Raw genomic sequence first — 25,888 nt, 5'->3', positions numbered from 1 at the left:
AGTGAAACCAATTTCAAACAAAAATAAATTTATTTAATAACTTACACAGTAGAATTCCTTCATTGCACAAATCATGTTAATGCCTGTTGGCTATTACATTCCTTAATAGAAAACCTCTGTAATGTTAAGCTGGAGAACCCCAAAAGTAAGCTACATTAGAACTAGGTACCATATAGCTTATGCAGCCACATGAGAAATATTTTCTTTGTTATTACATAGGTAGTTGGTTCTGTCAGCTAAAGCATAGTGACTTGGATTTGTTTTATGCATATTGGATTTTGTTCTATTACTTTCCAAGAGATTGTACTCCCCTGAGTCAGCTGTGTTCATTGGTCAGAATAAATTCCAGCATCTGACACCATTTCCATTAATCACAGACATCCCAGCATTCGTGAGCAAGATAATAGAAAGATAAAAACAATATGTGGTGAATGGGAAACACTGTTTATGTATGCTGTTTGTAGTACAGGAGAAGATATCTGGAAGGCATTTTTTGCCTTTGATAGACAAAGTGAAAGATGGGCTCTGCCTGAAGTACTTACTGTGCAGGGGAGAGTGTCTGGAACCACACAGGTCACGCAGCACCCTCATAACGCTTCTACAGCCCATCAGTGCTGTGGCTGTGCTATGGCCAGAGCTTCCCTGTGTATTTGCAAGCAATCTTAAGATAAGTGGCTACTAAACAGCTGTGAAATTAATTTTTATTACTTTGATGTTAAGCTGGATCTGTGAATCTGAATACTTCACCCACCCACACATCTGTAAATAGTGTATTCAGTATTAAATATATTCCTGCCCATTACAAGTTAGGTATCATGGATCTAAAATACAATGCATTTTTCTTCAACGTTTTGAGCAGTCAAGACATTTTGCTTAACCCTGCTGTATTAAGCCAGATATGAAGCAGAGAAGTTTACACCAAAAAAAAGCATAAATTATATTTGTCAAGAAACAGTTCATGGCCTTAAAAGGGAAAAAAAAAAAAAAAAGTAGTGCCTAGACACCCATAATCTATAAAGCAGGTAAGCTGGAATTCCAGTAGCTCTGGTTCTCAGTGGCATAATACAGACATCACAAAAACACTTACTTTGTATATCAACAATGCAACAATACTAAGTCAGATTAAATTAAGGCTTTGTTTCTTTAACAACAAAAAAAAGTTAGTAGCCTTCACCACCACAGGAATAAAGAGTCAAGAGTTGTGGTGCTGTGCAAAGGAGGCACGATATGGAAAACTGCACTGTGAGCACGCTGGGCCTGTGGCGGCACCGCTGTGCAGTTACAGCAGCTCCCTTCAGCAGGAACTGAGGGAAACAAGCTGAACCTCCAGGATTCACAGTGTCCAGCAGCATTACTTACAGTCCTTCACAATTCACAATCAAGCCCTAAACAGGGCAATCGTAACAGCATAGCCTAGGGGTGATTTTTTTCTTGCCACTATCTCATATAAATCAGGGTTGAAAAAAATGAAAAAAAAACCAAACCAAAACAACTTACCTTTCTTGGTTAAAAATTACAGAAAAATACATTTACAAACCAGAGGAATCAAAGCTAATTGAAAGGAGGAAGGAAGAGAGAATCCAATTCTTCATATTATGTCTTTTTCTGAAAAAGAACACTGTCAAAATATAAGCTCAGAGCTGGTACAAGTTCTAACACTGGATACCAAGTATTTTCTCGATAACATACAAATAGCAAACAAATTCAGAACTGGATTATTTTGGTTTATTCCACAAACTCACTTTCAGTGTGATTTTTAGCAAATGTATGTCATTTGCAGTACAAGACTATCTAGACCCCATGCTAGATTTCTTTGTATTTACATTATACCAGCACAGCTTTAACATCAAGGGACTCGCTCCTGATTTACAGCAGAGAAAGACTAGGCTTTCTGATTTGGAACTAGAATTAAAAATAAAGACAGAACATTTCAAGCAATTTGTTTACTCTCCTTAGAAGTTTGAGCATTAAGGTGCCTATTCAGAATCACTCCAAAAATGCCTCAGTTCATTCTAAAAATTGTTTAACTCTTGTGCAGACAGTTTTGATTACACTGATCCAGGTAATCTGCTGGACAGTTTAACAAAGTTGGGCTATTTTTCGTTTCCCAAAACAGATTCTCATTGGGCTTTGGAGGACTTGGGAATACCCAGGAATTATCTTCCAGAGAGCTCTTTCCGTAAGAATGGTGCTCCTGAAACGTTTTGCCGTCAACTGGAATTGGTCTCTCATCTGTCCAGGCTTGTAGGGTCACCCTTTCTGACGGGACATGGGCATCTCTCAGCAGAGGGGGAGGCACAGCGTTGCCGAGGGCTTTATCGCTTTGTGAGAGGTTCTTATAGACTACCCCAGATGTCAAATTCAGCTTGGAAATGTTCAAGTCAACACACTGCACTGGTGCAGTACAGGCAGCTGAAGGAAGAAGATAAAGATTTTAAAATTACATTATCTAATGCATTTTTCATGTACTCCAAATGTACTACAGTCTAGCAGGGATGTTAAACACACTTTCTTCAAGCCACAAGGTTTTGGACCATATTCAGTAACTACTTGAAAGCTACAAACATCATACTACTACCCTCACCAGTCTCAAGATGAACCCAAAATGCTGCAGTCACAGTGTTTAAAACACACCCACAACTCCAAGGACATTTCCCAACTCCCATTTCAAGACAGATAAACAGATGGATCTTTCTGACCGGACTGAAATGAATGCTGAAACAGAGACCATTTCCACAAGCCTGGAGAAATCAGCCAGATGCAGAAGACTGAATGCTGCTTCCTGATCTACTGATTCTTTTAACAAGTTGGATTCTTGTGCCACCCAGAACCTGAATTCCCACTGCCCATGAAGCAGCAAGAGGGAAACACATGTTCACAGGTTCTCTTGTCTGACTTCCAAAAGTAAAGTGACAGACTGCAATGTTCAGCCATGTGACATTCCAGAGGAGTTCAAACTGTTAGGAAGGGGGGGATTCTGAAACAGAACAGCATCTACCTGAAATGGAAAACACACTTCTGAACGTATGGCCAAATACAAGCAGGTCATTTTGTTTTGTAGTGATAATGTACATAAATGTGAAATCAGAGTGGATTAATGCTTTCTGCAGTTAAGCTCAACTCCATAGAGCTTTCTAGAGAGTTGTTAATCTTGAGCATGAATTGCAATTTTTAACTTTAGCTCTTAAGGGACAGAAAAAGAAGCTGGTATCTTTGTCAAAGAATACAACTTCTGTTTGTCACAATAAATTAAAATTTGTGGATGTCAACCCAAACCACTTTCCAACAGCATGGGCATCATGTCTGAAAGGCATGCTAAAGCACTGGATTTGGCATCTTTGTGCCAGCAGGTGTAAAAAGCAATTTGAGGCCTACAGACCTTTAGAAGTTCAAGAAAAATTGAATCCACCAAAAATGGATTGAAAATGTACAAGCAAAACCACCCCACCCCCCAAAAAAAGAAAAAAAAATCCCCAAAACAACAAGAAAAAATAAAGAAAAAAACCCACAAAGACAGGTATTTATTGAAAATTCCTCCATACATAACAGCTAAGTAGAATCCACTTGGTAACTGATACTGTTCATGTCCCACACAAAGTAATGAACACATGTTCTGCAGAAATTAATGCACATCCGACAATGGCAGCTGGTCTGTAGATGCTAAAAGTCAGTACTGGAGGTATAGGAAGTGGAAGCTTTCAGACACCCATATTTTGCATAAGCCAAGATTTGTCTCTAAATATAAACAAAGATTTATCTGTATTGCGTTCGTAAGTGTGGCCGATGACCAAGATCAGACCTGTCCACGCCCATGTACTTCTGAAAAATTACTGAAAAAAGTCTACAGATGAAAAGGCAAAAGTCCACTGTTTCCTGATCAATCGAGAATGCCTTCTATGGCTGTGGATGAACAACTGCATAACAACTGCAGAAAATGAAACTCCTCACCAAGGAGAAGAGGAAAATCCAGTAGCTGTGTAGTGGCAAGACAGGTAACTCCAAATTAAAAATAAGCATATAAAGACAGTATATAATCACATCAAACCTTGACAGATCTAAGATTATTTGGACTCATTCAGCTCCCAGTTTCTCTGCTGAAGTTACTTGACAAAGGTGTTTTAGAATTGTAGGACCACACTCACCTGGTAACAATGGGGCCAAGTCTAGAAAATGGGTGACAGTTTGTATCACCCAAGTACCAGACAAAGTGATCATCAGTCATTGCTGACCACAAAGACAGGGACTGCTTGAGAGGTGAATCCTGTCATTACCTCACTGAGCTGTTTAGAAACAAAATGTTTCTGATAATGGACAGGGACATCAGAGACTGTCACCAGTACACTGTAACCAAGTTCACTGTCTTCCACCAGTATTCTGAGCACAGTAAAGACCACAATTGAAGTGAGCAGGAAACAAAGGAAATCAACTCTTTACCACAGTTTGACTGATAGATAGTCTAGCATTTGGCTTGTGGAAAACATATGTATGGAACAGAACTGTCTGATGGAAGTGCTCACAGAAATTTTAAACGGTTTGTGTGAAAAAATATTTAACGCTTAAAATTATTTAAGGCAGTTTTGCTTCCCCAGTATTATGACATTCAGAAAATGTCCCACTGTGTAGCATTTTGTTAGAAAAGACAGCTTGAATACAACATAAGGAAATATGGAACCATAAGGGAATTTCAGTCTTTTTAAAGTCTGATTTTAAAATATTGCCAATTTAATACTTCATATATTCTGTACTGGGAAAATAAGACTGCATTTGCAAAAAGATTTTTTTTCCCCCTAATATGAAGTAGTTGTGGTAAAAGGTCAAATACGAGTAAACTTAACACCTCAGCCTTGTGCACATAAGCAACACTTGACTGAGAAAAAAGCCACAAGGGGAACAGAATACAGTACTGAAGAAAAAACACATCAGCAACACCTTTATGTGTGAAGTTGACCAGTATGAGACAGAAGCAAAAGCAGAAAATGGGTAAGCTGGAACCATAATACAGTCTAGCTTATCAACTTCAATTGATGAGATTCTGATAAGATATGATAGCTAGTTTATTTTTAAAATGCTACAGCTTGAATCAACTGTTTGTGTTTGTAAGGTCTGTTACTGCAAACACTGACTTGCCTTTCTTGGCCCCTGGTGGGTTCCTTTGCAGTTTTAGTAGGACCTCAGCTTGCTTGTCAGTCACTACACGCAAATTAGACATTCCTCTCTTCAGGTCCCAATATATTTGTTGCATACTGTCAAAACAAAAATTTATTACAAGTTAAATATTGCTGTCTCTAAAGCAGCCTATTATCATGCCTATCAAATGTTAACTGTTAATAAATTGTTCTTCCTGACACACACTGCAAATTTTGTTAAGAGTACCATAACTGTAAATGGACTGAACAGTACTGAGAACTACATTAAAAACAGGAATCACTGTATATTTTGATTCTTGCCTATTACACTATACAGTGCATTATATATTGACATACTATAATAATTTCAACTCCCCAAGGGAAAGAAATATGAAGGAAACTTTTCATTTTAGTATCTGAAACTAACCATATTCCAATAAAATTAGTCATCTCAAAGGAATACTTTATATAAAGTGACACCAGGTTATAAAAAAGGCAGAGTGTTAACTCCGAATACCTTTCAATAAATGACGACATACCCCAACATATATTATGAGCTTAGTAATATTGCTTGATTGTAATTTCAAATAATCAAAACCCAGTATTTGGGTCTTATACCATGCATGTTGCTACACTGAATTCAGACTAAATAGCTACACTGAATTCAGACCCAAACTGAGCATACGCACAGAGTCCAGACTAAAATAAAAACCACACTCGTTCATATTCAAGTCATCCGATTTGTGTTAATACACTGCCTTATCAGACAGTGTAAAAAATTGTGTTCCAATTCATTCTCTAAGGCAGCAGAATACAAGAAACATATTTAGCAACAGCAGCACTGTTCCAACACTGACGTTTCAGGTTAATAACTGGTAAGAAATTTTAAAAAAAAAGTAAGTCAGCATTACCATATGCTTTCTGGTAAAATTGCTAGCAAAGGATCACTGAATATGACATTTATGTTGATTAATAATTGACTTAGTGTTCAAAGACATAAGGACATAGTTACTTCAGCTTAAACATGAAATGAACAATTTAATGCTTTTTTAATGCTTAACATTCTACCAAAACACATTTATTGAAGGCAAATATAATGGATGAGAGTTTCCAGAATTTTTTCTTCCTCACTACATTCACCTAAAAGGAATTTATTTGAAAACAGCTCAATATCTCAAGCTATTAAGATGAGTAAGAATTAGTAGGCTTTATAACTTCATGCAATACTATCCTTTGAAGATAGCAATACAGGATCACACCTGCATGAAATATTAAGCACAAATGTGTTCAGAATCACTCTGAGGAGTAGCTATGATGCAAGTCAAGGCTAAGAGAGTTCCCTTAAAGAAATAGAACTTCTATCCACAGAAATACTTCCCCAGAATACAAAGATCCAGATTCATAAAGCTCTGTTAAAGAACACAGAAAGCTGGTTATTTTAATAAATCATGTATTAAGTGTCAGCAATTCTGGCACACAGAAAGTTAGAATTTTCAGAATTGATATTTCAAGCAATTCAGCTAAACCTGTGGCATTTCTATTGAAGACTTCTTTTGGCTCTTTGAGCTCTTAAGAGGTGTCAGCTTGATTTTAAAGCTAATGTGGCAACCACACTTCCTTAATTCTCACATTTTGGTCTAAAAAATAAGATCAAAAATTTTAATTATGTGAAAGCAGAACTGTCCAATATTTAATACAGAAGTGGTAAATGTAAGGACAGCTCAGTGTCTGCCACCAACCAGAAGGAAAGTGTTTGGATAATTTTTTAAAGTGTATTCAGCACTTTTACAAGCATCTTGCAAAGGGCTCCAGTCCCAGAATTCCACTTAAATCACATGCAACAGATTTTAATTGTTTTTGTGGACACTGACCTAGAATCCCATTGCAAAGCCTAATTTTCAAGGAATTTGTAATTGAAACCAAGGATTCCCTGTGCTTGGAGGTTTATCCTGTACTGCCTTCTAACATGTATTACAAACCTTCACAATAACAGCCTGTTTAAACCTACAGCAAATTGGATTTGCACACTGAGAACTTAAAAAGACATGTGCAGGCTGTTCACAAATATGAAATAACTACTTTCCAAAAAGTTAACTAAGTGCAAATGCCTCCATTTTCTATAAAAAGCAGGACTGCTTGCTACAACTAATGTTTCTCATCGGAGGTTTTTCAAGAGTTTTCTCCACAGATTTTTGGATGGGCTTGCATATTTATTACACATTCAGTACTGATATTACAATAAACACTATACTGTCGATATGCTATTTTAGATGGCTGCCACCTGAGCACCACTTGGTGGAATAAATCTGCTCTGATCAATAATTATTTGATCAAATGATCAGTTTGATCAGAGCAGTCAAAGAGATAACTGCTGTGTCTTGAGAGAACATCTTTTATCAGGCTGACTGCGAAGCTCCAGGAGGAACCACAGGAGTAAATATCCAGCCAAGGTGAAAGGACAAAGTGTGATTTGTGTGCAGTGTGTGCATTATTATCACTGCACCAGAGAACATGCAATGGAAGTGTCTGTATGTTCTCTTCAACACCCAAGGAAGCACCAAGGCCTGGAGTTGTGAAGGGCTGCTCTTCCCTCTGGTGGAAAATGATGTAAGTGCACCAATAGGCATAACTACAAATGTTCATCAGCATCATCCCCAACTACAAACATAACAAAGAAAAAAATGTACAATGATCCTGCTAAATAACTATACCTAGACTTTCAATGAAATTATCTAACTTGAAATAACACACCTAAAGAGTCCGCAAGAATATTTTACTTGTTCAAACTGTCCCTCAGGAAACTGAAAAGAAAATATTTCATACCTTTGGATGTCTTGACTTTGAAGGTGGTCTCCATTTAAGGGATTTTCCTCTTGAGCCTGGTCCTGTATAACAGAGAGAAGGGAAGACAGAGAATGAATGAACATGATTTCAGATCTCCTCTCTTGAAAAATGGCAGTGAAATTCCAAGTTCCCTAATACCGAAATTCACAAGTAAAGTAGTCTTCATTTGTGTTAGCTGCAGTGGGTTTCAAAAGGGAAATAAAAACTTATGCTAAGAATTTCCACTGAAAAATGCTTAAACTACCTACTTATAAGAAGGCATTGCTCAGCCACCTCCATACTTTTTTTAAACAGCTGAACTCTCATGTTGGGAAGGAGGAAGCCAAAAAACCCTATAAATATGATTGCCTCTATTCTGAGAATGAGAAACCTGTAAGTGAGATAGAATTGAAAGTAAGTTTTGATGTTTGAGATGTATTAGATACTGGATCTCTGGGAAAACAGTTATGTGACCATCTGAAGGTTACCTGCAGCCAGACCCAGAGGTCAAATGGAATGTTCTGTCTCACCCCTCAATGTATGGTTCATCCCACACCTGTACCCCTCCCCTGAAGTATCAGGTATCTGTAACCCCATTGGCCCAAGGCTTGTTCCAGCCCACCTTGAAGACCCCTGATAAGGGGTCCCAGGGGGGCTGGACACTCTCTTTGCTCGCACCCTTCCCCGAGGACTTTCCTCTCTTGGAATTTCCTCTCCCTACTTCTCCCTTCCCCCATTTTCCTAGGCCTTGCCACGAGCTGCAGCCTGGCAGCTCAGAGCAAGGCCCCCACATCCCTTACAATAAACCTCATCTTCTAAAACCTAACTTCAGAGATCTCTCATCTATATTTATCTACACCGTCCTGGAGTCCTCAGCAGCAGGAGGAAGCTATTTCTACACTCTCACAATTAGAGACTGATCACTTTTTTAATGGATATTGAAAGTCTTTCTCAATTTTTGCTTTTTAAACAATCTTTTTTTGTTCTTTTCCCATCAGAGTATATAAAGATCTTTAAGTTCATGCAAACTGCTTCAGTCAGTATAGATTTACTTCCACTGGTTACTTTTATGACAGAACATTATTTATCCCTTCAGTCTGAAAGACTACTTCAAAATTGCACATATAGGCAGCCTCACTGAATTTACCAGGACTGCTTAACAAATCAAACATTGGGCTCACTTTGTTAGCTGGGTTTCTATTAGACACTCACTTGTGATCAGCTCCATCCCTTTCGTATCCCTTCTCTCCACGTCCTACCACTATCTCTAGCCAAACCTGTTGTGGATTTGATACCTTTATAGTGGCTTTAATGCAGCCTGTACACATTTCAAGCAACTTGTCAATACAATGAACACATTCTATCAACTACAATGTAAAACTTGAGTAAGAATATCAAAAAGTACAGAAAAACAGAAAGTACACTCACCTAAGGTAGAAAACATTTGAAAACATGCTTTCCTGTTTTCATTTTCATTATTACTTTCATTACTACTTTCATGTTAGCTAAACTAATGTAATGAAAATAAGTAATAATGAAAACAACCAGCTGAGTTGAAATAATGCTGATTTGTCATTGCCCATTGATCACACTTGACTGTATTTCACCTGACAGATTTTCCCCTCCCGAACTTTCTCACCATCTCCCAAAGATGCAACTTCATAGCTTAAAAAAATTGCACTGTATTACACCACATTTGAAATGATGCACTTTCTTATTTTCTATATTAAGCAGTTACCAGGATCAAGAAGAAATTATATTAAAGACAAAGAAAAAAACCAGAAGTAACAAAACCCCCAAACAAAACAAAAAGCCGTTCCCTGTATTTGTTCTGTGCAACAAAAGCTGCTGGTATAAGCATTATTTAAACAGTGTCACATGTAGTATTCCTTACAACTGCTATTTTAGTCTTTTCTCTCTGACATCATTCACTCTCACAATACCATCTGCAATTATTTATGCAGCTGTTACTCTGTTCTAGAGTTACCCGAAGACACCAGAACTGCACACAAGTTACAGCAATCCTTCAGATTTTACAGGAAAGACCTCCAGACACAAGTGAAACAACCAACAGTAAGGGAAGTTAACAGAACACCTCACATGCTTTATCCCCACCTAGTGGAAAAAAATGCCAACTCACTCAAATGCTGTGTGATTCAAGATTACATAATCATTGTTATTAATGACCACAAGGAATTTAAAACAGTCTGCCTCCTCAAACAATCACATTTAAATGTTTTATATTCACTGTGTAACTTCATTGTGACTGCAGAGTCCTAGGGACTGGCACTGTACCTTTCATCAAAACTAAGATGGAAAATAGAAAGAATGTACTAGACAATAACTTAGTGCTTTTTGTTACTGTTATTTTAATTTTCTTTTTGAGATCCTAACAATGTCTAGGTTACAAAATATGTCCCTCAAAACAGATATCTGCCCCAGAAATGGCAAAGAAGGGTGCCAAAAGAAGTACTTTACTGACAAGCTTCATGCAACTACCCTAAAGAGAAGTGCCAGACCTCCTTAAACAAAGCTGATGACATCTTTTAACAGTATCATCCCATTGTTGTTTAAAAAACAAACAAACAAAAAAATACAGACCAGCTTTTGCCCAAACTATCTTAGGAACCCAGCTTACACAGAACTTCAGTGGCTACTTATAAAAAAAACCAAAGCTTTCTTTTCTGTTGTTATATAGGTAATGGCTGGGAAATCTCATCTGTATAGAAACATAGAATATCTCAAGTTAGAAGTGACCCCTAAGGATTAAGTTCAGCTCCCTGCTCATTGCAGACTATCTAAAACTAAACTTCATAATTACGAGCATCATCCAGACACTCCTTAAATATGGACAACCTTGATGCCATGCACACTTCCTTGAGGAGTTTGTCCCTATTTCCAAGAAAAAGACAGTCTATGAAAATATCTAAGGTAAATTTTACCAAGATATTCATCTTTCACTCAATTGTATGCTTCATAATTTTGTTAACCCTTGATTTTGATTGACCATGGGATTTAAAATTAACCATTAACACAAAAATTCCTTAAAAATTAAGGTACCTTCTGCTTGGAATTTTGCAACTCCTTCCTGAGACTGTTGCACTCTTCCTTGAGTTTTTCTAGATCCTGTTCCAGACTATGCACTTTCAGGTCACTGTTCAGCTTCTCTAATTCCCAGCCAGCTTGAGTACAATTCAGACTTTTTATCACTGTAAAGAAGACAAGCAAGACAATCAAATTCCAACCTCAGTCAAAGGAATTTAACTCAATATGCAACCAGCCCATGCCCTACAAAACCATCATATTCTGAAGAAACTGGAGTCTATGGCAACAGTGAAATATAACACTGATAACGCTATTGGCAGAGGTAGTTTATATTTTGGGTTCAAAGCATGGAGCTCTACTTTCTAGGAATGCATTGGAGATTTGATGCAGAGAAAAAGGAAATACCAGCATAAAAAAGGCAATGGAAATAGAAAAATCAATTTATGGCAAACACACATCATATATGCCCAACTTACATGCTCTGAAAACATGAGCCTTTTGGCCCTCAGATTTGTATTGTTACATCATTTACCATTAAGTTTTCCCCAAGTTTAACACGAAGAAGTTCCACACAGAACAACAAAAGATACAATCAAAACAAAAGGGGAAAGCATAAAAGTTATACAAATCTTGTTAGACTGAAGCAATTCACATAGTAAGAAGCAACCTAAGCTGATGCTACTGTCTGATCAGTAGCAGGGCATTAGTGAGACAACAAGAAAAGGAAGAACATGACAGGAAGAAAACCCACAAATCTTCAACTGCATGGTACATTTATTTCCAAATTTAATAGCTTAAACAACCTTAAGTTACACTGATACATTTTTTTAAACAGGGTACTCTGTCCATTTATGAGCAAAATCAAGTTACAAACAAGGACTGAAATAATCACATTTTCAGAGCTCTCCTCACAAACTCTGCAATTCTTACCTCCTGAAACAATGAGGTCCCTCAACAGCGATACCAGCACTACCCGCAGTTTGTTTTTCTAGGTTTAAACATTTGTCCAATTGAAGTGGTGCATTACTTGCTTAAGGTCCTCTTGGAGAGTAATCCAATTCAAGCACAGACATACTCAAAAATGCCTTTCAAATGACTGCATTTGTACAGACTCTGAAGTCAGTCCATATCTCTAACTTTAGACAGATGACATTTTCTTGTAACTATATTAATCAAGGGGGTTTTTTTTTTCTTCTGTTTTATGTGTCTATCACATACACAGCACATTTACAACTGCAGTAAGAGAAGCTAGATTTGGGCTTTTAGAATTGCCCGGATATACTGTTAGTTTCTCCTTCCTCTTTTCACCAGGTTCTCTACAACCAGTATCTTTCTATCTTTTCTCATTTTCCAGCCACCTAAGTAACTGTTGGTGAGTGCAGCTATTGCTGTACAACATCCTCTGGTATTTGTCATATCCCAACAACGAGACAAAGCAATATACTGGACCCTCTGCAGGTGCCAGAGGAAGTGGGATTGACTGAACAATCTTTAACTTGAACAGGCCTCTGCCCTCCTCTGAGGAAAAGGTGGTGGGGTCCAGAGATGTACATGACACAGCCTATAAACTGTCAAGTGGTGCCCATTTCTCAAATTTGTAAATCATCTACGGTGGAAGAACACAATAGCCTCAGAACATACACACCACCATTCACAAGAATGAAGACAAGTTCAAAGTATCTCAGTGCTGTTCATACCTCTCTTACCTCCCCCCTATAAAGGGTTAAACCTCTTCATACCCTGAGATCATACCTTCAGATGAAGTAACCGAATGCATACCTTGCTGAGTTTCCACTTCAGTTCTTAGTTGTAACAGCTCTACTTCTTTAGATTGCAACTGTTCATTCAAGTTTTTCAAGGATGCCGCACTTTCTTTCGCCTATTTCCAGAGGTGGGGGGGAAAAACCCCAACACAAAATAATTTATGAAACATTACTCTATCATGTCTGTATCGTGTTCAGTATTTTAGAACAAATACAACAAGAAATACTGCTTTGATATTTTTTTAGCATTATTCTAGCCCAGTAATAAAACCGAGGTCCTTTAAATTGTTATTACCTACAGAAAGTATTGTCATGTACTTTAAAAGAGTGATAAAACCAACACCACAGATCTTAAGTATATAAAGTTCATTCTACAGTAGACGTGTACAAACTGTGCAGTACTGATCAAGCATGCATTGAAGTCATTACTTAGAAAGGCACACCATTTTTTCCAATTTGCTTTTCAGATGATCGCGGTCGATGCAGGCCTCTCGATAGGCTTGGTACGCCTTGTTGACTTGTTCCCGCCCCACTGAGCTGCACTCCTCTTCCAGCCGGGAGCCAAGCACCTGAACGTTTAACACACAAAGGAGAAGTGAGAAGCTTTGTATGTTAATGCTGAGAGCTGCAAAATTTTAAAAAGGCAATGGTACAGCCTGCAATATTAATCTAACAGCTTTTCCTCTTTTTTTTCAGTTTAGATAATAAATTAATCAAATACAATGATACGGGCCAAAGCTTTTTATAAAAGCGCAACAAAGGTTGTCTACAAATTCTGAAACTGCTAACAATACTTAATGCTCACTGATTTATAGAACCATAGAGTAGTTTGAGTTGGAAGAGGCAATCAAAAGCTCATCTAGTCCAACCCCCCTGCCATGAACAGGGATACTTTCCAGTAGACTGCCATGAGTTCACTCCTATGAGTACTTAAAAACCATTCGTAAGTCACGATTACTCACACTGACAATCCCTTAATCACACCTTTCCAGGCTCTGAAAAAATGTAAACTGCTTTTTGAAAACGAGTTTTAAGCATATAGAATATGCACAATATTAGAAAGTTCATATAGGCACAATATTAGAAAGTACAAAGGAAACCAAACATAATTTCTTAAATGCCTCATAACATAAATAATTTTTTTCAGTGTATTTATGTAAGAAAAGCCAAAGCAGAATTATTTTACAAATAACTATGAACTTTCAGATCAACACCATCTCATTGCCTGCTACGGCAAAATACAAGCAAGGCAGAACAAGCGCTGTCAACTGGATTGCTAGAAAAAGAGGAACAGAGTTAAAATGTATTCAGCATTTTTCTTAAGAGAGAAAGAAAAACAGTCGTACAAAGAAAAAAAGTGTTACATCAAATTAGAACCATTCATGCAAAAAGTTCTTGCTCTAATTAAGTATTGCATTTTCCTTTTCATTCTTTTTATCCTGCACACTTACTTTAAACACAGAGTACCTCTTATATTCACATCAGATTTGCACATATTTTCTTAAAAATTAGAGTCACACACACAAAAAATTACTAAAACAAAGCACTGACACTCATGTGTCTACCTTAAATATCTCCTCTTTTATGGGTTTGCTTGAAAGAAAGTATGGGAAAACAAGCCACAAAGATAGGAATTGCCTGCCCTTTGCTTTTTTTTTTTTTTAAATATGTGTATGACTCCTTTTAAGTTTTGTCCTTTATATTTTTCTCCCCTTAACAGAGCCACTCAAATAGAAGACAAGCCTTAAAAAGCTCTCAGAAAGTTTTCATGCACGTTGAAAATTGAAAACTTCAAAGGGGTAACTCCCCATTTATTTTTTAAGCATACAGGTATATTAGCTAGTGACAAAGACTGAAAATCACTAGCAGTCTTGGCCTTCTCAATACACCTCCCTCATAGAAACATTTTTATAGTATTCACATACTAAAAAGTTTTCTCTATAGAAAACAAAATATCATCCTCAAGAGAATTAAGCTGAACAGGCCAGACCAAAAGACATAAGGCAAAAGAAATTGTCATGGTCAAATCCTGTTTGTTGTGATTTTGAGTAACTGTTGCAGCAGCCCTCTTGTTAGAGGGTAGAAATGAGCCAAGACACAGACTTCTTGTTTATCACAGTATGAAATGAGTCCTGCTTTATTCCTCTTTACAGCTTAGCCATCCTGACTCCCAACTATTCATTGATTGGCTGCAGCAAGCTCCTACTGTAGGTTTCTCTTGCAGCCTCTGATTGCAGGTTATTTCCCTCCTAAACTATGACTGCAGGTATCAGTTTGCAGACTCTGACCGCAGGTTTTTATCTAGCTAGACTATGGCAGCAGGTTCCAGCTCTTAACTACAGACCCAGACTGACCTCACAGCAGTGATTCTCTCTCCCCAGGATCCTTCTGCATGATTCCCCACTCCCTTTTATCACACTGATCTTTACTGGACATAGCTGTGACTCATCAGGGGCGAGGCTGTATCGGGTAATTAACACAGCTGTTACTTATCAGGGGCGAGGTCACCTGCATTCCCTTCTCCTACAAGTAACCACATAAAAGATGTTACACTCAGCATGGTTCAGAGAATATTAGGTCTAAAGCTCTATTCCTCTTCCCAACACCTCCCACAGACCTAATATAAAGGAAGTCCTGGGACAGTTTTGCTTTTTGAGAGAAAGTGAATCCTGTCTTCACCAAGAATTCCTGAATAAGTGTTTCAACACTGTCCCAAGCGTGACTCAAGTTCTTCATTCCGATGCCACAAAATAATACACAATTGGAAAGTTTTAAGAGTCAGTAGCATAGAGTTAGGAGTGATTAATAAAAAATGTCTCAGCTCTAACACTAGGATCTATCTTTGCATCTTATATAAGAAAGCAATCTATCAAAGTCAAGAACTCCTGCAGTACAAAGACACTCATACTGAACAAAGGATATATGTTTAATGACAGCATTCATTACTTGCAGAGAAAAACCTGTGCCCTGGTCAGTTTTTAGCTTTAATGAACTTTACTAGTTTATGGCCATGAGAATCGGCCTAGAAAACAAATTCCAAGATTCATTTATGTTTCATGATTACTGCATCAAAAGCCAGCCAGCCAACATCTAGGTTAAGCGTTACAACTTTGTATTTCATGCTTGAGGTTGTGATTAGCTAGACCTAGCTGGATATTCTTAGCAACAAATTTTTCCTTATCATTTTGGTATGCTGAGCCCAAGGGAGTCTTTTGACAGACAATTCCTGGATTCTGATAATTTACAAGCTTTGCACCCCACTGTTCAACAATACTGCGTCACGTGTGCCCACGCTAATAAACACCATAAAGAGGCACCCAGATTACAGTGACAAATTCGAGGCAACTACACATCTGTCAGAATCAGAGGTACTGTCTTTGCATGGCATCATATATGTGCCCAGTGAGGATCAAAAATGCCAGTATAACACAACCACACTACTAGAGAAACAAACTGCATTTCACTTAAACAAATAAAACAAATTACAAAAAAATTTTTAACACGGATATTATTTTAAGCGTATATTTTGAATCCTTAGCCTTCTTCTCTGCCATCCAGCAGCAAAAGAGAAGATGCTACCAGAAACTGGTACATCAACTATTTTCTTACCTTCTCTTCTAAAATTCTCACTTTTTTTTTTAAGAAGGAGTTTTCCTTCTCTGTCTCCTTCAGTCGTTTCTTGATATCTTCATATGCAGTGACAAGCGCAAAGTGTGAGGCAACAGACTCATCTCCGCTATATGATGGAACAGGAATATCGCTGTCTCTCTTGTGAGCACTGTCTGCTTTTTCATGGTTCAAAATACAGATGTCATCCTCTACCAACTCCTCCATGTCAGCTGTTAAAGACAGATATAAGTGCTAAGTTTTCACAAAGACAAATTCATCAGGAGTCTGAAAACCTTCCAAAATAATACCGCAGGGCATTTCTGTCTAAGTATGACAAGACAGAATAATCAGGAAGTATCTTAATATCACAGAAAAATCTTGAAATCCATTTTATCTTGAAAATACACTGTTTAGAGAAGACAAGTTTCACTGCTACTTGATAAAAATATTTTGAGTACCTATCAGATGTATGAAACCTCAAACTCAATTTTATTAAGTCTTAACACCAATGTAGAATTTGGCTGCTACCAACGATCTAACTACAAAGGAATATTATATCTAAGCTTTTGCAAGCCAGCACCGAGCAGTAAAAGAGAGTACAGATCCAAAAAAATCAACTAACTCCTGTGATTCCTGAGCACAAGTGCAGAAGTTTCTTTACTTTTGAAGGCAAATACTTATATTTTTCCCAAACTTTAAAATGGAATCTTAAAGTACACTTGTGTTAGTCCTTAAAGAGACTGCATGAGTAGCTATTCTTTCCTTGGTCACAGTAGAAAACCACCTTCTGAACAACAATTACAGTAAATTTTGACTGGAAGTACGATGAGAATGAAAACAAGCACAGTAACAAGACCTCCCTCAATATCCGTGGAGAAAACTTAAAATAATCTGACCATTAGTAAAGCGTCACTCTAAAATATCAGGCAGATCCTCCTGAATGACAAATGCAAAGTATGTTACACTGAGTTTTTGTTACAACCCAAGTCATTTAGGCACAGCAAAACATTCAATAAGAAAATACCATCTTAAAGAAATCCTATCTATTTTCTTGAGCAACAGGTCTCAAGGGCAAACACCCAAAAGCATTTTCCTTAAGAGTTATAAGTTACCTGGAAAAAGTTTTGGGGTTTTATTTAAAAACAAGCCAACCTCCAAAGCGCAAAACCAACCAATTAATTGCATTTAGTTATGAACATCAAGATTGCTTGTATTCCTACGCAACACTCAGAAATGCTACAAAGTGCCTGACAATACCACTCCCACCACTCCCGATAAACAAGCTAGAGAGGTGATTTCTACAAAAAGCACACTGTTATTTTTTCCCCTTCAACAAATCCTTAGATTCCTGATGATTAGCTAATGAACCAACAGAAATGCTGGAATGAAAGAACTGAGCATAATGAAGACGGTTTTTTGTACTGCAGGAAAAACTCACTTCAACAGAAAACCTACTTGATCAGCAGAACCTTACAGAAAAGGCAGGCATTAGTGCAAAAAAGCCCCATGGCCACAATTGCCGTTTCTACTGTGTATTTGCTATTTGAATTCAAACTACACTTCCATTTGTTTATAGATTACAAGAAATAAAGGCCTGGAGCTTGTCTATATGGTCAAATTTCTCTCACCACGCTGGAAAGCTTTCAGAGTGCAGCATTATGAAGAGCTGTAGTACAGCTACTGCTGAACAATAGTGCTGTTATCACATTTGTCTCAATTTGCTCCAAGCCAGTTAGACAACATGATAAAAAACTGTGACAGCTCATTTCTACTAAATAAGACAGCAGTGGAGTTTTTCAACAGTGAGAAAAAGTACTACAAACCAAAGCTGAGCTCCTTTTAATAGTTATGCTCAGGGGGTGAACAGATGCCATGTACATTGTTTGATGCATTCTGACAAAAAAAAGTAGCCTAAGCTTCCCTTGCTTGATGTTCTGTCTTGAATATTCTGTGACTTCTATGATATTTTAGTAGAAAGAACCCTGCAAAACAGGTTTGCTTCCTTTTCATTGTAAGAACAGTATCACTCCATGCACAAGGTGACCTTGACCAAAAGCACCACATCATTCAAACTGCATTAACTCACTGAAGGAATTGCTCATTTTGTCCTCCAAGATGAGCATAACATACCAGTTTATCCTCTCCCATTTCACCAAAGGCCCTGCAAGTCTTGTCACCCATCTCATCAAATTCCCAAGAGCTTGCCCTCTCAAGGCAACACATCTCCTTTTCTCAGAGCACTCTTGGCTCAAACGTCGTTAAAGAAGTGTCACAGCTTATCATTATCTCTCGAAGAAAGCAGCAGATTTGTGACCTTGTACATAAAATAGATCTTTGTCCCCATGCTTTCCTATAGCTCCTAAATTTGAGCATCATATGTTCCCTACTTCTTGCACACATCAGTGCTACCAGGAGATGGCAATGTGGGAAAACAGGACCATATTTATTCTGCATTTTGTTAACTAAAAGTGCCTTTATGAGCTTCCAAAACAGAAACACCTTCCAAATAAGACTCAGCATACACAAATACTATTTTATAAATTCAAGTGCACACCTAAACTTCACCTGCTAGGAAGACCAGTTACTCTAACATTTTTTTATTTGAAAGATCTCATTTAGTTTATAGCATTTTTCAACTCGGCTTTTCTGATGCTGCTCTATAAGCCAGAACTGGAGATTATTTAGAAGAGAAGCAAGTAATTCCACATCATTCAAAGGGACTTTGTTTGCATGCTTTCCTAAATTTCTACACCCAAGATAACAGTTCTGAAAAATCCAATATACACATTTTTGACTAATGGTATTACTAAGTGATGACAAGCTGCCATTAAACAGTTCAAGATCAGCAGTACTATAAAAAGGCCATGGTGAAATGCACAGCTCAGCCAGCATTTTTTGCTGTCAGGATAGACAGAAACCTTCAGTATAGAAAAAGAGGCTACGTCTGTAAGAAATCCCCAACTACAGCTGTAGTCTTTAATTTCACTCAAGGAGAGGAATCAAATTTTAAGAGTCCCCAATACTATATTACCTCATTTTAAAAATATGAACTGACAGCAACAATCAAAGAAGTGCTTTGATTATTTCACAGGTGATGACTCCTCAGTCTGGAAGAAGGATGTCAGAAGAGCTTTCAGGATGGTTCACCAAGTCCAGCCACAGACTTCTGCCCTGTTTTAATCTGTTTGACTTCTCCTAATTCAAAGTCACATTTATTTGCACTGCTGAAAATGCCCCAGAGCTGACACTCCAAAACACCTGAGTGCATTTTGACTTCTCTGGAGCTGCAATTCATGAGATAATCTGTTCTACAGTAACCAGTTCAAGTGAAAGGTTTCTCACTAAAATATTTGAAGCAATAGGCTGACAAGTCAATGTCTATGAATACAACTGATGTCCATCTTGGCCTCCTTAAGGCAAACTTCACAATCCCGTTTACCAGACACCCCATACCAAGAAAGGTCCCCCTAATACTTTTTACTCCCTTTATTTCAACACGGTAGCTAAATATTTTGCCTGGGATAAATATATTGCATTTACACTTTAGAATGATCTGCACACAAAACAGCCTACTTAAAAGGACTTTAAACTTTATGTCCAAAAATAAATACATTAAATGAGTACCAGTACTACTGCTTGTATTAAATAACTGATGTTTAAAAGCCAACAAACTAAAAACCCAACATGAATACACTGTTGAAAGGAAACAGTATTCAGTTCTAACAGGACTAATTATGTTCCCTGTTTATAAGCAAATGAGTTTGAAGAGGTGGCACCACTTATGGTTTTTTTCACATAATGTGAAGAAAAGAAGAATTAACAGGAATCACTTCTGTTGCTCAACATAGGTTATAGAACAGCTTTGATTCAATACAATAAATATCTTGAGCAAAAGAATGTTTTCCCGTATCTTACTAATGCTTGGCAGAAACATAGCTTTTCTCTTTAAAGAGTTTTATGAATACTAGTTATTAACTCCATGGGAGGCAGTTAAATATAAAACACATTCTACATACAAGGAACATGGGATGCAGAGGCTCTAATAACAAACAGACCACTACACAAACAGAGCTCTGTAGTTTGAAATGCTAATCTTATTCTTAGATCAGAAGGAGAGACAGTAAAAGCAGGCTTACATTAAATTTTTCCCAGTATGAAGCAGATTCTCATTTTGGCCTACCAGTTGATTTGCACGAGAACAAAACTGTTTTCAAAATATCTCCAAATATCAAATGCAAATGATATCAAGATGGGTGTTTTCCAGTTTGCCTTTCAGACTCAAAGGGTTTGACTTCATAATGGTAGTATGAACAGTTTCCAGCTGTTGATAACAACAGCATAATTTTTGTACCGATTTATTTTGCATTACACAGAAGGGTATACATATATGCATGTAGACATAAAAACCCCTTTAAATTCAAGAAATGCCTTTGAACCAAAGGAATCCTGATGGAGCATGTTACAACCCTCACCTTAATTTCAGAAAAGTTGATTTTTTTTTTTTAAAGACACTTCAGCACAGCAAGGAATAATACAGAATTCCTGCAGCCAGCATCAAAAACTCCACACAGCAGTTGGAGCATTTGACACAAGATGTTAAAACAAGCAAGAGTTCTAGTCTCTTTAAGCATCCATCACTTTACATCTCTCTTTCAGAAATCTTAGACCTCTTTGATTCCAGTTGTGAACAGACTGTTCTACAGGGAAAGGCATCACTTTTTACACACACTTGCTCCATTTATAAAGACTAAAAAGAATTCACACACGCATACATATCTCAGTAGCTGCTACTTCCTTCTGTATGGCCAAAGTCCACAGGCTCAGCGCCCTCCCAGACAGACCCTGAGCACAGCCTGGCCGTGTCAGCGCACTCAGTGCTCCTTCAGAAACACACCAGCACGTACAGCAGCACTCCAGAGCACTTTCGTTTTATTGCCTTCAGGAAATGGAAACTCACGGTCTCTAAGCTCACACACCAGATCACTGTAGCTCATCTATCCTGAACATCTGGGTAAGCTACAAAAGCCGAGCAAAAATCTCCTTAGGTACAACAGCCAATTTTTTCAATCTCAAGGTTTTTACAATAAATAATCTACTCTCACAAGGAGCAGAAAAGCAATAAAAAGCCCATTTTATGCCAACAGCACTTGATAAATTTTACTTTCTCTGAACAGTGTCAGACTCCAGTACCTCCACTGCTAATTTGCAAGCCTTATGCATCCTCAATGTAACTTATTCAAACTGCATTTCTGTGAATGCTGACACAATAATCACTCTCCCTAACAACTACCTGAAAAGGGTGAAAATAAAAACCCAGGAGTCAATAAAATATTATTCTTTCAGCATCATATAATCCTGTTTATTAAACTATTACATTTAATGTTGAAACTAATTAGAAGCAGTACTGTCAAAGAAACATAAGTAGGAAGAAGATGGCTTTTGGCTGTTAAACATTTCAAGCACCAAATATAAGTATCTTAAAAGGTTACAGAAACCCTTCTTTTGCTGTTCATTCATTCCCATTTCAAAAGGTTTATACGGAATAACTATTTCCAAAAGTTTAGAGGATTTGTTTTGGATTTTTTTTTTTTCATATCTTCTTTTGAAAACCAAACAGCAGGTCCTACCTCCCAATTCTCGTTTCCCTCTATTCAATTAAACTGCCATATTAATTACCATTCAATAAGTTCACAAGTTCAGTGATAAGCCTTATGTAATTGCATTAACTTCTAATTCAACTGGAAATGTGCCTCACCTGTTACAGCTGCTGGAAGGAAAGTGAGTCTCACCCTTAGGCATCCTACAACTCACTAACACAACATCTGTAGGTTTCCAAGACACAACTGGACAGGATGCCAGCAAATCTGATCCTGGCTCCCTTTTATAGGGGGGCCAGATGATCTTCCCAGGTCCTTTTGAACTTGGGCTGTCTTCTAAAATTCTATATTCAGATTTATATGGCAATATTTCAGACAAACCTGGTAATTTGAACCTAAGGTCCACTTAGCAGTTTCTAAATGGAAGACTTTGAATATTCAAGCCATTTATATGTCACTTAATTAAAATTTAATTTCTTCTCCCCAAGGGTCCTGTCAAATTTTAGTGGCATCTACAATTTCATACACTAAGAACTCCACATAAAAACATTGTATAATCATGTAAATTAGTTAATTAATGAAACGATAGTATAAACATTTAGCAAAAACGTAAGATTGATTCCAAAGTGAACCATGGAAAAATGCATACAGGTATGGAGTCTCCTTCAGCAGAACTCCCCACTGACTCCTACCAAGCTGGTTCCTATCCTGACCCCTTTGTTAATCCTATCATTGCCATCTTAGCAAACTGGATCTCATTATCATTGTTTTATTTAATATGGACTGTTGGACTTCCTCTTCGATAAAATCCCTGTGAAAGCATGCATCATGTAAACCTACAATGTATTTTATCCTGTTTTCTTCTACGTGTTCTTTTTTTTTCCTTCATATTCTGTTTTAGAGAAACCAGATATAGATAGCATGTGCACTGACAGGGGAGTTTCCACCTTCCTAAAGTAGGCAACCCGCATTTAAAATTCTATAGTGCACGATCTCCAATTCAATGCACCCATTCAAATAATACAAACAAATGTTACTTCATTTGCAACTCTAGGCAAACTCTATGATCTTCCAATGCTGTGAGATGAAATTTTTTTTTTTCTCTGCCCTGAGTCCCCTAAGCACTGTTTGTTCATGTATTTGACCAATAATTTTCACACTTTCCCCACCTTTTGAGTGTCACATAGGAAATAGAGATATGCTGAAAACCAAAGTAGAATACTTGCTGAAATTTAGGCAATCTTAAAACTTTCTCTAATTTATTACCCATTTTTGCTGCACAAAGATGTCACTTCACCATCTTTGCTCTTTTGAAAAACTTTTTACTATTTAATTTTCGTTGTAAAACATAACCTAGCTAGTACTTGGGCAATGGTCACCTCACACTTTTCTAAACTGCAAATGCACCAAACAAGGTTCTGAAAAACTTTTAATTTTAGCAAAAAAATACAGTTTTGGGGAGTGAGAAGGTGGCTAAACCCATCATATAGTCTAATCTAGAGTTCAGTCAACCAGTGCTTTCTGCCTTGTGACTTCACTGAGAGTTTAGATGAAAAAATTCTGCTTCAAATTTGAGTCAATAGTCACCTACTTAAGTTATAGGGCAATTGTCTGAAAAACAGTTCTAACAAAAGTCCGGTTATTAAACAGCAATTATTTAAAGAACAAAAAGTAGTCATTATCTTAGATTTCTTTTGATTTCTATAGTAATTCTAGTATAATTACTAAAGTTCTAAAATAGATGTGAGAACAGATAACTTGGATTATTAGTAGCACGTGATCATACACCACTATCCAGGAAATTACATGTTTCCCATAACCCTTAACAACATTTCCCAGAAAACTGTCGCAGAAGAGAAACTGACCTTTGGAGTCCAGAGCAGACTTAACTATCCTGGCAATAATTCTCCCCTAACTCCACTTTTTCCAGAGTCTGCTTCCAGCACACTGATTTTACTGCAAACATACAGTGAAAGGCAGTGGGGAAATTAAGAGATTCCTTAAGAAACAAAAAGCTCCTAAAAGCACTCACTGACATTCACTTCTAAATTGCTAGCGGTCCAATTTATTTAAGGAGACAAGGGTATTTTCCCTACCAGGTGACAAGAATTTAAAGAGGCAATTTCTTAAAAGTTGAAGGCACCACTAGCATACACAACTACCTCAATGCTCATCTGCACTCCTTTCTTCCAAACTAACACAGCCTGGAGCACCTGTATTCCTGTCAGCTCCAATATTCCATCATGTTTCTGTTTTCACACCCACAGTCCTACATTGCTCGTTTCCTTTGCCAGTCTCCCCGTATGCCAAGGCACAAACTGCAGCTCCAAGAACCCACGTCAGTTTTCCAGCTTGATCGGTGGCAGCTCTGTAACAGCCCGACTGCCTGCCCGAGGCCCAACCCCAGTATCTGTAAGCCCTGCTCACCGTCCCCCCATGGGATGGCCCCTTATTCTGGCCAAGTGTGACCGGGCAGGGACACGGCACAAGACCCACAGCCTGCTCCTTCTGAAACTCAGGAAGTTCCACTTCAACATGAGTAAGAATTTTATATGAGGGAAGCAGAGCACTGGAATACGCTGACCAGGGAGGGCGTGGAGTCTCCCTCTCTAGAGTCATTCAAAACCCACCTGCACGCGTTCCTGTGTCACCTGCAACCTCCTCGAGGTGACCCTGCCTTGGCAGGGGGATTGGACTAAATTATCTCCCTTCCAACCCTAATAATTCTGCGCTTCTACGAGGACGACTCTGTTTTCAGGGGAAAAACGAAAGACCAGCTTCCTTTCCCAGAGGGAGTCGCTCCTCTTCCCCGGGCCACGACGCTCCCCAGCAGCCCGGGGCCTCCCCGCGCTCCCCCCGCGCCGGGACCAACCTGTCCGGGCCCCGCTCGGCCGGGCGGGTCAACGGCGGGCGCTCAGCTCGGCGGGGAGGCAGCGCCGCCCCTCGCGGTCTCCGCTCGGGCCCCCTCGAGCGCCCATCGCTCCCACCCCGCCGGCCCGGCCGCGGCCTCGGCCTCCGCCACCGCGGGGAATTCCCGGGGCTCGGCGCCGCCCCCGCCGCCTCCGAGGAAGTCAACAAACGCCGCTCCCGGTCCCTGCCAACGGGCGGGCGCCGCTCCCGGAAGGAGAGAGGCGGCCCCGCCGGCTGACCGGGAAGGGAGGAGGGAGGGCGGACTGCAAGTCCCGGCGTGCAAACGGGCCGCCGCACGGCCCGGCCGAGAGCCTCGAGAAACGCGGCCGAGCGCTGGCTCCGCCCGGCAGTGGGTGGGACTGCCACCGCCCCGAGCGGCCTGGAAGTTCCTACGGAACGCCGTTCCCACCTGGTCTCACGGGGTCGCGGAATTGTTAGAGATGGAAGGGATCTCTAGAGAACATCCAGGCCAAGCTCCCTGCCAAGGCTTGATGCCAAAGGTGCTACATTAACGCGTCCAGGTGGGTTTGGCATTCCTTCAGAGAGGGAGACTCCACGACCTCCCTGGTCAGCCTGTTCCAGTGCTCTCTCCCCTCAGTGTAAAGAAGTTCTTCCCTGTGTAGAAGTGAAACTTCTTGTGTTTTAGTTCGTGGCCGTTGGTCTCTGTCCTGTCTCTGGGCACCACCAGAAAGAGTCTGGCACCCTTCTCTTGGCATCCACTTTTGAGATATTTATGTGCACTAATCAGTTGTCTCTTCTCAGTTATCTGTTCTCTAGACTAAACAGGCCCAGCTCCCACAGTCTCTCCTTAAAAGAGAGGCTCCTGATCATCTTTGTGGCCTCCACTGACCCTCTCCAGTAGCGCCTTGTCTTTCTTGTACTGAGGAACCCAGAACCAGGCACAGCACTCCACTCTCACCTGGCAAGGGTACAGATGTGCTCCATGCCAGCACCCACTCTTCCAGCACCACTGGGCATTGCCACTAAAAACCCACTTTTCTCCCTTTTCTGAGGC

General features: G+C 38.9%; 1 protein-coding gene across 2 annotated transcripts; it reads right to left on the bottom strand.

Annotated features, from left to right (window-relative positions):
• Window positions 1–11: 11 nt before the first annotated feature.
• On the bottom strand, window positions 12–25,077 carry AZI2 (5-azacytidine induced 2). Of its 2 annotated transcripts, XM_040055340.1 has the most exons (8): window positions 24,836–25,077; window positions 16,367–16,596; window positions 13,201–13,326; window positions 12,774–12,873; window positions 11,010–11,158; window positions 7,950–8,011; window positions 5,128–5,243; window positions 12–2,412 (listed from the first exon to the last, which is right to left on the bottom strand). In XM_040055340.1, the coding sequence occupies exons 2-8, from the start codon at window positions 16,589–16,591 to the stop codon at window positions 2,024–2,026; spliced, it is 1,167 nt and encodes a 388-aa protein (XP_039911274.1). In that variant the 5' UTR covers window positions 16,592–16,596; window positions 24,836–25,077; the 3' UTR covers window positions 12–2,023. The 2 variants fall into 2 exon arrangements, with proteins under 2 accessions (XP_039911274.1, XP_039911284.1); XM_040055350.2 differs by lacking the exons at window positions 16,367–16,596; window positions 24,836–25,077 and adding an exon at window positions 15,112–15,229.
• Between the last annotated feature and the right edge of the window lie 811 nt (window positions 25,078–25,888).

Source organism: Hirundo rustica, chromosome 1 (assembly GCF_015227805.2).
Source record: "Hirundo rustica isolate bHirRus1 chromosome 1, bHirRus1.pri.v3, whole genome shotgun sequence".
NCBI lineage: Eukaryota > Metazoa > Chordata > Aves > Passeriformes > Hirundinidae > Hirundo > Hirundo rustica.
This window is presented reverse-complemented; position numbering and strand designations above follow the sequence as displayed.

What these genes read in the sequence shown, in the direction of transcription:
- AZI2 (XM_040055340.1), bottom strand. Translation starts at nt 16,591, where the DNA reads ATGGAGGAGTTGGTAGAGGATGACATCTGTATTTTGAACCATGAAAAA. An exon ending in TGAGAATTTTAGAAGAGAAG is followed by an intron (nt 13,327 to 16,366) that starts GTAAGAAAATAG and finishes TTAAACGTTCAG; the next exon opens with GTGCTTGGCTCCCGGCTGGA. An exon ending in CAAAGTCAAGACATCCAAAG is followed by an intron (nt 5,244 to 7,949) that starts GTATGAAATATT and finishes TTGTTTTGACAG; the next exon opens with TATGCAACAAATATATTGGG.